This window comes from Dama dama, chromosome 18 (assembly GCF_033118175.1).
Source record: "Dama dama isolate Ldn47 chromosome 18, ASM3311817v1, whole genome shotgun sequence".
Classification (NCBI taxonomy): Eukaryota; Metazoa; Chordata; class Mammalia; order Artiodactyla; family Cervidae; genus Dama; species Dama dama.
The window spans coordinates 28749749-28762065 of NC_083698.1; the positions used below are offsets into that span (position 1 = coordinate 28749749).

The window sequence follows — 12317 nt, forward strand, 5'->3', positions numbered from 1 at the left end:
TGCAGTGCAGGAGACCTGGATTTGATCCCTAGGTCCGGAAGATCCCCTGGAGGAGGAAATGACAACCCACTCCAGTATTCTTGCCTGGAGAATCCCCATGGACAAAGGAGCCTGATGGGCTACAGTCCATAGGGTCGCAAAGAGTCAGACATGACTAAGGGACTAACACTTTAACTTTCTCCTTCATTGTTGAATTAACAATAGTGTGTATAAGCCTGTCAAACTTGCTCAGAAAACATTTTATTAAATACTTGCCTACACAAATATGTTTTTCTTTTGTACTGACCATACCTGATAATCAGCAGTATTCATACACCAATACGATGGAGCAGGGAGGGGGTGGGGATCCTTTTTTTTTTTTTTAACAAGTGCATAGAGATTTTTTCCACTTTGTATCAGATTGTGAAAATATGATGGGGATACAGTCAAGAAACCCTGACACGTTTTTTAAAATTTTGCTTTTAAATCACAACAGTACTTACAAAGTAGTACTTAGAGTTTGTGGCAAGTGCTATTTTAAAGCAAACAACAAACCACTTGCTTTCAGTATTACTAAATAAAACTAGTAAACTCTTAAGTCACCGAACAATGAAGTAGACAGTTGTTAAAATGAGCCAAAACCTTCTTTTCACTGCGTTGCTTGACAGAATCATTACTGAATTCACTTTTGCGTGAATGGAAGGGAGTTTGTCAGGAGCCTGTTTGCATCTTGGGCTCCGTGAAGCCTGAACATGACACTCATCATTATGTGCCAGAAATGGAGCTGATGTCATAGTGTTTGCCCCCCAGGAAGAGTCACCAAGAGGAAAGAACGTATAAACAGGGGGAAAGGACGGCACCCAGCCCTCCAGCTGTAGCGTCTCAGTTCTCCCCACCCCTCGTCAGCAGCGCACCAGCTTGTTCACACAGTGTGAGTGATGGCCTCTGTTCCTTACAGGTAGATCTTGCCAATCTGTACGTCAGAACCGGAGCCAAGAACATGCCCACCGCGTTCCTGCTGACAGATGCCCAGGTTCTAGATGAGAGCTTTCTGGTGCTGATTAATGACTTGCTGGCATCAGGTGATTAAACCAACACATTCCATGAAAGATCTTCCCCAAAGACAAATGATCTGTGGTTTCAGTGAACTTTAAATAGAGATAATTTGTCTTTGAGATGTTTGTCAGGGCATTCTTTGGGGAGAAACATATAAACCTAACTAATTTGAAGTGTATCGCTTTCTTAGTCTGCTTACGATGTGAGAGGCCTTGCAGAGGCCTTCAGTGAAGTAAATGTTATTCCTGCCTGTGCAAGTTTAGTGGGTGGGTTTGTCACAGCTTGTCGTCACTGTGTCGTGTCTTATAAATGCAACAAAAAAATTGCATTTCTGTTTTCAAACTCTATCATTAAAGCTGAACTTTGTATTAGAAAGCATTTTAAGTCATATCTAAAATATGAATTATAGGAATCTTTTAATGATTCTACTCATTCCTTTGGGGGCAGGGGAAATTCCTGACCTGTTCAGTGATGAAGATGTAGACAAGATAATTTCTGAAATTCGTAATGAAGTTTGTGGTCTGGGCATGGTGGACTCCAGAGAAAACTGTTGGAAATTCTTTTTGGCCCGAGTGCGACTACAACTCAAAGTAAGAAACACTTGCTTTCCTTGCATTTAGTTAAACCTGCTGTTCCAACTCTGATATGGTTCTGTTTGGGAATTCATATGACAAGTTTGATACATTTTGTAAGGACATCCAGTCATTCAGTGTAAAAGGCCATTTGCCTATTTCCTCGAGTGTTTGGAGGGCACCTTCAAGTTTCCTGTGATGCTGGTTCCCTACAAGGCCTTGTTCTAAGCAGATTGAGCACCCGAGTGAGCTAGACATGGTGTCTGTCCTTGAAGAGCTTACGCTGTTACAGGAAATGAGACATCACAAATAAGTGTAGCCATGCTGATTCCACAGGAGTTCGGCATCCTTTCTAAGGCCATTAGGCCTCCTGGAGAAAGTGGTGCGCTGTGTGTCAGGTATGGCTTGGAATTCCTGGGGATGCCTTGGGTTGGGGAAGAGTTTCCAGGGAGAGGAAATAGCGTTTAGAAGAGTTAAGAGTAGACTGCATGGTGTATGTTTGTAGAAACCACAAATAGGACTAAATCAGGTGTCCCCACCTCCAGGATCTAACGCCTGATGATCTGAGGTGAACTGATGTAATAATAATGGGAAAAAAGTACACAGTGAATGTAATGCACTTGAATCATCCTGAAACCATCCTCCACTCCCTGGTCCATTGAAAAATTGTCTTCCACAAAACCAGTCCCCGATGGCAAAAGGGTTGGGGACTGCTGCTCTAAATGACTGGGACGTAGAGTTCTTGCTGGAAGAAACAGGTGGATCAGGCTGGGAAAGTTAATTGGGGTGAGTTAAGGGTGGATCTTCCCTCATAGCTCAGTTGGTAAAGAATCCACTTGGAATGCAGGAGACCTGGGTTCAGTGCCTGAGTCCAGAAGATCCCCTGGAGAAGGAAATGGCAACCCACTCCAGTATCCTTGCCTGTAGAATCCCATGGACAGAGGAGCCTGCCAGGTTACAGTCCACGGCGTCACAGGAGTCGGACACGACTTAGTGACTAAACCACAAGTGTTTTGTAAATCATTAAAGGAGCAGAGGAAGAGTTTGAGTTGAGGAAGTGATACTCTGTTAGTACTTCAGGGCAAGTAGTTGAGGCCTGTCACTCAGATGATCTGAGGTTCAATCCAGAGCTCCTCCACAGAGACAACTCCATGCCCTAGTGTAGGCTCAGAGATGTAATGTGACCAAGGAACAGCAGCGGGAAGGATGACGTGTTAGAACAAGAAACCTCGCCACACTCATGGCAGACAGCCAATTGAAAATGCTAGTGTAGAAAATTCAGTCTTCCTAAATAAGGACTGTGAAGAAAGCTGAGTGCCGAAGAATTGATGCTTTTTGAACTGTGGCGTTGGAGAAGACTCTTGAGAGTCCCTTGGACTGCAAGGGGATCCAACCAGTCCATCCTAAAGGAGATCAGTCCTGGGTGTTCATTGGAAGGACTGATGCTGAAGCTGAAACTCCAATACACTGGCCACCTCATGCGAAGAATTGACTCATTGGAAAAGACCCTGATGCTGGGAGGGATTGGGGGCAGGAGGAGAAGGGGACGACAGAGGATGAGATGGTTGGATGGCATCACCGACTCAATGGACATGAGTTTGAGTTAACTCCCGTAGTTGGTAATGGACGGGGAGGCCTGGCGTGCTGCGATTCATGGGGTTGCAGAGAGTGGGACACGACTGAGTGACTGAACTGAACTGTTGTTGTCTAAGCCTTTTCATCGTCACCTTTTTCAGTATGCACCTTGGTACTAGCTAGAATTTATTTTGGAGTTAGATATGGATCATTTTTCCTTGTTGTCACAGGATTACTAGTTGGATAATTTATCTCTTCCCTATGAAAATGAGCAGCAGGGTTTTTTAGTTTTTAAATGCTAAGGAGGAATAAGATCTCTGCCTTGAATATTTCGCTTCTTTCTGGGCCTTGTCACTTAGCTTGCTACCTCATGAGAAAGGTTAATGGTCAGTGCCTTGACCTGAGGGAGAAACAGTGTAGCGAAGAAATAGGTCACCTTTCATCTAGAAAACCACAGCTTCCTTCTCTTCATCCCTATGTATTACCCTCAAATCCTTGGAATTTTTTTTTTTTAAGAATAATGGATTTCTTTGTGTCAGTGTCATATTAAGTATATCATGATATTCGGCAGCATGTGCTAAAGACTCAGAATTTCTGATGAGCTGATATTTCCTTTGCGTATGTTCCTTGCTGGGCAACATGGAAAGCTGGATGTGCAACAAGGGTTGATGAGCACACCTGTCAGGTCAGACTGAATGATGTGACATTGCCACCCCATTACCCATGTTCACCACTGAAAGTCGCTTCCTATTCAGAATGCAGGGGCAGTGAGAACCTGTTGGCCTGTGAAACATAACCTCTGACTCCCGCAGGGCAGTGCACATTAATGATGACCAGATGTGTGTCCTTGGATGGGCTGAAGAAAACCAGTGAATCAATGTCAGATGCCCCCTCTCCTTCACATTTGTGTATGTGCATCTTTTCCCACGTCATTCTCATCTTACACCTGGAGTGGAGTACTCTTGTTCTCTTCTGCTAACTTTAGTTAAACGTGAAAACTCTTCTTTCTTGTCTTCCTTCCTGGCTATCTGATGGCATGGGGAAAAGAACACTTGGTGTATGTAGCTGCCCCTGATTCTTTCACGAGATTTTGGATATCTGTTCAGTTATTCACTATCTATGGGTATGTGTGTGTAGTTTTTACTTTCTCCATATGGTTTTGTATTTTCAATTTATATATTTACTTCCCCGGTATATATATGTGTGTGTGTGTGTGTGTATACATGTTATATTGTTATGTATACTACCCTTGTGGCTCAGTGGTAAAGAACCTATTGCAATGCAGGAGACGTGGGTTTGATCCCTGGGTCAGGAATATCCCCTGGAGCCTGGCAAAGGAACTGAACCCACTCCAGTATTCTTGCCTAGGAAATCCCGTGGACAGAGGAACCTGGTGGGCTGTCATCCATGGAGTCACAAAGAGTCAGACACGACTTAGTAAACAAAGACAAATATATGTTATGTACACGTGTGTATACATGTATGTATATAGAGAGAAGAGATTCATTTTTTATAAGAAGTATATGTTTGTTATAAAGAATTTTAAAAATACAGAACCATATGAAGAAAGTAAAAACTATGCTTAGTTATATTATCTAGAGATAATTACTGAAAACATATTGGTTTATTTTCTTTCAACTTTCTATGTGTATAGACATACATACAAAGCATTTATTCAGAATTAATTCTTTTTTCCACATCTCTATTTTCTCTACCTCCCTCTTTGCCATTTTGTTTCAAAATCTCCCACAGGGAAAAAAATAGCAAATGATTTTAAGAATTTGGGGTATGGGGTGAACTGTTTAACTCAAATGCACTTTATTTTCAATAACCATTTGAACCCCTTATCCAGTTATACCCTTTGCCAATTCCCTCTTGGTTTGTTAGAATTTTTTATTGATTTATGGGAGCTCTTTATATAACTTAATGTTAAATATATATAACTTTTTTCTTAATGGATTTGCTTTTTAGGAAACATTTTCATACTCTGTGGTTATGAAAATACTATTCTGAATTTTCTTTAAATTAATCTATAGTTTCTTTAACGTTTAGTCCTGGTTGCTTTTTGCAGTATAAGGTGGCCTTTCTTTTTCTCCCCCAAATTGTCCCAACACCACTTATAATCTTTCATTATAATCAATTTGAAATGCTACCTGTACCATATGTTAAATGCCTAAAAGTGGGATTTGCCAGCATCAGTGGCACTTGTTCTTAGAACTTCCTGTGTACAGAATGTCAGCAAAAGTGTGGCCACTCTGCTAACAGAGAAGCACAGATCACAAGGAAGAAACCTTAATGGGTCCTTCAAATATGGACCCCTTGAGTAGATGTTCAGGCATCTGCATCTGATGTTCTGGTTTTTTTTTAATATAAATTTATTTATTTTAATTGGAGGCTAATTACTTTACAATATTGTAGTGGTTTTGCCATGCATTGACATGAATCCGCCACGGGTGTACATGTGTCCCCATCCTGAACCCCCCTCCCTCCCCATCCCATCCCTCAGGGTCATCCCAGTGCACCAGCCCCGAGCACCCTGTCTCATGCATCGAACCTGGACTGGCGATCTGTTTCACATATGATAATATACATGTTTCAATGCCATTCTCCCAAACCATCCCACCCTCGCCCTCTCCCACAGAGTCCAAAAGACTGTTCTATACATCTGTGTCTCTTTTGCTGTCTCGCATACAGGGTTATCGTTTCCATCTTTCTAAATTACATATATATGTGTTAGTATACTGTATTGGTGTTTTTCTTTCTGGCTTACTTCACTTTGTATAGTAGACTCTAGTTTCATCCACCTCATTAGAACTGATTCAAATGAATTCTTTTTAATGGCTGAGTAATATTCCATTGTGTATATGTACCACAGTTTTCTTATCTGTTCGTCTGCTGATGGGCATCTAGGTTGCTTCCATGTCCTGGCTATTATAAACAGTGCTGCGATGAACACTGGGGTGCACGTGTCTCTTTCAATTCTGGTTTCCTCGGTGTGTATGCCCAGGAGAGGGATTGCTGGGTCATATGGCAGTTCTATTTCCAGCTTTTTAAGGGATCTCCACACTGCTCCATAGTGGCTGTACTAGTTTGCGTTCCCACCAACAGTGTAAGAGGGTTCCCTTTTCTCCACACCCTCTCCGTGATGTTCTGTTTTTAATAACCACCACTATACGAGGTTACGGGGCTGCAGACCAGCCTGAGGGTAGTGTGTGCAGTGCCAGCCCTACAGACAGGGATTCTTCTCCTCATATACACTGGAATGAGTGGGAAAGAAATACAGTGGGGAATATAATTCCTACCGTCTTTACTCCTCAGGAATGCATTTGCTCTTTGCTCTATTGGGCTTCCACATACAACTTCTTTATGAATTGAAGAGGTTTTCAGTTAAGAAAAAAATAAAATAGTTAAAACTATCCAGTGAAAAATGTTTTACCCCTTGTAAATATCTGTACTGACCAATATTCACAACTGAAAGGTCATGGGAATGATTTCATTGTGTGTTACCTAGAAAGAAAATAAATGTAAATACCCATAGAATGTGTGCATGCTGTAGATGCTGTTGAACCTCATAAAAATAATTGAAGTTAGAAAGTTATTAGGTGAGGGTATAATACAGAAAAATATATAAAGATGATAGTGATATTAAAACAGTCAAACTGAGGAATCATTTCTAGGCTAAACTTCCATTCCTATGAGGATTCTCTCAGTAAGATTGAGATCTCATCATTCTTGAAAAATACTAAGACTTTGAGGATAAATGCAAGCACAAGTTATGGCTAGAAGCTTCTGAAGTGAGTATGTGGGAGGCTTACCTCTATATGAGAATAAACATATCAACTGGAAAAAAATACAGCGATGGTAGCAATTCAAATTTCTGTCACAAGAGGAAATGGACTGAGGCCTTTAGTGATATACAAATGAATATGTACTTGCATGGGATCTAATCTAAAAGAAATTGGAATGTATTACAGAGCACAATGAAAAGGGGGTTATTGCAAATGAGTCACAACACCTGTGTAGAGGGGGAAAAAGGGAATAGAAAATTCTATGGTATGGATACCAAAAGCAAGTTCCTGACATCCAAATGTTAGAGCTGTAGAAAATATATAGATGGTGATTTCAGGGTTTGCTTTTTACTTGTGAGAATTTGCTTTTAGAAAAGAGCACAGCTGTCTGAGGCATTTTTAACTTTCTTAGCTGACTTTTATTTCCAGTCCATTGCTGGAAACTAACTTAAGCCAATTTGGTCATTTGCAATTGTGAGGAACTATCTGGGGATATATTTCAGGGACCTTCAGTACTTGGAAGTAGATGACACCAGTTCAGGGATGGGGACTGATCCCCCCAAATCTCCCAATTTAAGGTGTGCTGCAAAGAAAGAAGCCTCAGACTGAACTCTGGTATATATAGGGTTTGTAGCACATAACTAAGTTTTGAAGTCTTAAAATCTGGCCTATAAGCTTGTAATCCCGACTCTGTCTTTTTAGGAACCTGACTAGTCCTCTGGCCACTTTCCTTTGAGGCAGGTATAGAAATATTTCATGGTAGAATTAAGCAAAGATTCTCATTGGTATTGCATAAAAGTACAAAAAGTTTCTCCTTTCTGTAAGCTATTTACTACAGGACTGGTCAAACCCAAAGTCTAAGGTGTCAAGGGGAAAATTACTGGGATACTTCAAGATGTATTTTCCTGTTTTGTTTCTTGAACAGTGGAGGTGCAAGTACAGCTATTTCTATATTTCTAAGGTATCATGAACAATATCATTTCATCATTGAACAATCATATTCAGTATTCATGATGCTAACCAACCAACCACTTATGGTGATAAGAGAAGTTAGCTAAGAGCTCAGGTAGCCAACTTAATAATGCAGGCTTCCATTAGAGTATATGAAATGCTTGTTAAACATCCCTAGCCTGTGTAGTCTCTACTGATGCACTTCAGAAGATAACCAGATAATGACTCCTAAGGTATAAAATGAGTATTTGCATGGATGTTATAGTAGACTGAAGTATTTCATAGGTATATTTTATAGGACCAGATGGCTTCACTGGTGACTTCCTCCAAATATTTCAAGAAAAATTAATATCAATCCTTCTCAGCCTCTTCCAAAAATAGAAGGAGTGGAAACCCTCATTTTATAAGGCCATTGTTACCCTGATACCATAGCCAGATAAGGATACCACAAGAAAAGAAAATTACAGGACAATATCTTCAACAAAATGTTAGCAAGCTGAATTCAACAATACATTAGAATTATATCCTACACCATGATCAAGTGAGATTTATTGAAGAATGCAAGGATGGTTGAACATCAACAAGTCATTATGATACACCACATTAACAAAATGAAGGCTAAACATCATATGATCATCTCAGTAGATGGAGAAAAGGCATTTGACCAAAAACACTCTCATACTCATAGCAGCATTTATCCACGGAAGCCAATGTATGGAAACAACTGAAGCATCCGTAAAGGGATGAACAAATCAAGAAAATGCAAGATATAAACACACATATATCTACACAGTCACATATGGATACACAAACACAATGGGAATTATTCTGCCTTAAAAAAGAAGAAAATTCTGTTATTTGTGACAACATAGTTGAACCTTGGGGGCATTATTTAAGTGAAATAAGCCAGACAGAGAAAGACAAACACTACATGGCAACAATAATATGTGCGATAAAGTAGAACTTACAGAAACAGTAGAAAAGTGGTTGGTACGGGGTGAGAGAAAGGGAGAGAGACTGGTAGAAGGCTATAAACTTTCAATTACAAGATAAAGAAGGTCTGAGGACCTAGAGATTAACATGGTGACTATAGTTGACAATTGGAGAAGGAAATGGCAACCCACTCCAGTATTCTTGCCTGGAAAATTCCATGGACAGAGGAGCCTGGTGGGCTACAGTCCATGGGGTCACGAAGAGTCAGACACGACTGAGCGACTAACACGCACACATGGTTGATAATACTGTATTGTATAATTGAAATTTGCTAAGTAGAGCTTACATATTCTCACTAAAAAAAGTAAACATATGGGGTGAAGGATGTGTAACTGACTCAGTGGGGGGAATCCTTTCACAATGTCTGTTTATAAATTGTCACATTATACATATCAAACATCTTACAGTTTTATTTGTCAATTATATATCAACAGAAAGGGTAAATTATAGATATCACACCCTTTTTTCTAATCATTCATTTGTCTTATTTCTTATCAGTCCTTTACTATGTTAATCTTTCATGAAATGAGGGAACTATAATAGGATCATTATAGGATGATTCCCGCCCCCTCCTTACAACAGTGTTCCTTGAGGCAACAACTCACGTTTACTCCAGAGTATCTAAAGTTGTGGAGACTATTTTTTAAAAGAACCAAGTGGGCTTTATCCCAGGAATGCAAGGGTTCTTTAATATCCGCAAATCAATCAATGTAATACACCACATTAACAAATTGAAAGATAAAAACCATATGATTATCTCAATAGATGCAGAGAAAGCCTTTGACAAAATTCAACACTCATTTATGATTAAAACTCTCCAAAAAGCAGGAATAGAAGGAACATACCTCAACATAATAAAAGCTATATATGACAAACCCACAGCAAGCATCACCCTCAATGGTGAAAAATTGAAGGCATTTCCCCTGAAATCAGGAACAAGACGAGGGTGCCCACTCTCACCACTACTATTCAACATAGTGTTGGAAGTTCTGGCCACAGCAATCAGAGCAGAAAAAGAAGTAAAAGGAATCCAGATAGGAAAATAAGAAGTAAAACTCTCACTGTTTGCAGATGACATGATCCTCTACATAGAAAACCCTAAAGACTCTACCAGAAAATTACTAGAGCTAATCAATGAATATAGTAAAGTTGCAGGATATAAAATTAGCACACAGAAATCCCTTGCATTCCTATATACTAACAATGAAAAAACAGACAGAGAAATTAAGGAAACAATCCCATTCACCATTGCAACAAAAAGAATAAAATACTTAGGAGTATATCTACCTAAAGAAACAAAGGACCTATACATAGAAAACTATAAAACACTGATGAAAGAAATCAAAGAGGACACAAACAGATGGAGAAACATACCGTGTTCATGGATTGGACGAATTAATATTGTCAAAATGGCTATTCTACCCAAAGCAGTCTATAGATTCAATGGAATCCCTATCAAGCTACCAACGGTATTTTTCACAGAACTAGACCAAAGAATTTCACAATTTGTATGGAAATACAAAAAACCTCGAATAGCCAAAGTAATCTTGAGAAAGAAGAATGGAGCTGGAGGAATCAACCTGCCTGACTTCAGACTCTACTACAAAGCCACAGTCATCAAGACAGTATGGTACTGGCACAAAGACAGAAATATAGATCAATGGAACAGAATAGAAAGCCCAGAGATAAATCCACGAACCTATGGACACCTTATCTTTGACAAAGGAGGCAAGGATATACAATGGAAAAAAGACAACCTCTTTTACAGGTGGTGCTGGGAAAACTGGTCAACCACTTGTAAAAGAATGAAACTAGAACACTTTCTAACACCATACACAAAAATAAACTCAAAATGGATTAAAGATCTAAATGTAAGACCAGAAACTATAAAACTCCTAGAGGAGAACATAGGCAAAACACTCTCCGACATAAATCAAAGCAAGATCCTCTATGACCCACCTCCCAGAATATTGGAAATAAAAGCAAAACTAAACAAATGGGACCTAATGAAACTTAAAAGCTTTTGCACTACAAAGGAAACTATAAGTAAGGTGAAAAGACAGCCCTCAGATTGGGAGAAAATAATAGCAAATGAAGAAACAGACAAAGGATTAATCTCAAAAATATACAAGCAACTCCTGCAGCTCAATTCCAGAAAAATAAATGACCCAATCAAAAAATGGGCCAAAGAACTAAACAGACATTTCTCCAAAGAAGACATACAGATGGCTAACAAACACATGAAAAGATGCTCAACATCACTCATTATTAGAGAAATGCAAATCAAAACCACAATGAGGTACCATTACACACCAGTCAGGATGGCTGCTATCCAAAAGTCTACAAGCAATAAATGCTGGAGAGGGTGTGGAGAAAAGGGAACCCTCTTACACTGTTGGTGGGAATGCAAACTAGTACAGCCACTATGGAAAACAGTGTGGAGATTTCTTAAAAAACTGGAAATAGAACTGCCATATGACCCAGCAATCCCACTTCTGGGCATACACACTGAGGAAACCAGATCTGAAAGAGACACGTGCACCCCAATGTTCATCGCAGCACTGTTTATAATAGCCAGGACATGGAAGCAACCTAGATGCCCATCAGCAGATGAATGGATAAGGAAGCTGTGGTACATATACACCATGGAATATTACTCAGCCATGAAAAAGAATTCATTTGAACCAGTCCTAATGAGATGGATGAAGCTGGAGCCCCTTATACAGAGTGAAGTAAGCCAGAAAGATAAAGAACATTACAGCATACTGACACATGTATATGGAATTTAGAAAGGTGATAACGATAACCCTATATGCAGAACAGAAAAAGAGACACAGAAATACAGAACAGACTTTTGAACTTTGTGGGAGAATGTGAGGGTGGGATATTTCAAAAGAACAGCATGTATACTATCTATGGTGAAACAGATCACCAGCCCAGGTGGGATGCACGAGACAAGTGCTCCGGCCTGGTGCACTGGGAAGACCCAGAGGAATCGGGTGGAGAGGGAGGTGGGAGTGGGGATCGGGATTGGGAATACATGTAAATCCATGGCTGATTCATGTCAATGTATGACAAAACCCACTGGAAAAAAAAAATAATAATAATAATAATAAAAAAAAAAGAAAAAAAAAAGAAAATAAAAATTTTTTTAAGTTTAAAAAAAAAAAAAAAAGAACAAAGCAACCAGCAGTTTCCAGACATTCACTTGGGCTCTCGAAAAAACCTGACATAAGACCACTGCCACGGAAGGCTGGATCGGGAGAGAATCTGTGCTAGATTTCTAGCGAAGGTGGAGATTACTGATCTGAGAATCTGAGCAGTCCTTGCACTCCTCCAGGCTGCTAGGACGGAATCCTTTCCCTTCTTAGAAAGTACTTGTGAACAAGCATATTTCTCTGAT

At 39.7% G+C, this 12317-nt stretch overlaps 1 protein-coding gene across 1 annotated transcript in view; it reads left to right on the forward strand.

The window, feature by feature from the left end:
• Positions 1-12317, forward strand: part of DNAH11 (dynein axonemal heavy chain 11) — a 353936-nt gene that overhangs the window by 187308 nt on the left and 154311 nt on the right. The window contains exons 53-54 of the mRNA XM_061165046.1: positions 938-1061; positions 1483-1625. Coding sequence (XP_061021029.1) covers positions 938-1061; positions 1483-1625 — 267 coding nt within the window. The remainder of the gene's footprint in view (positions 1-937; positions 1062-1482; positions 1626-12317) is intronic.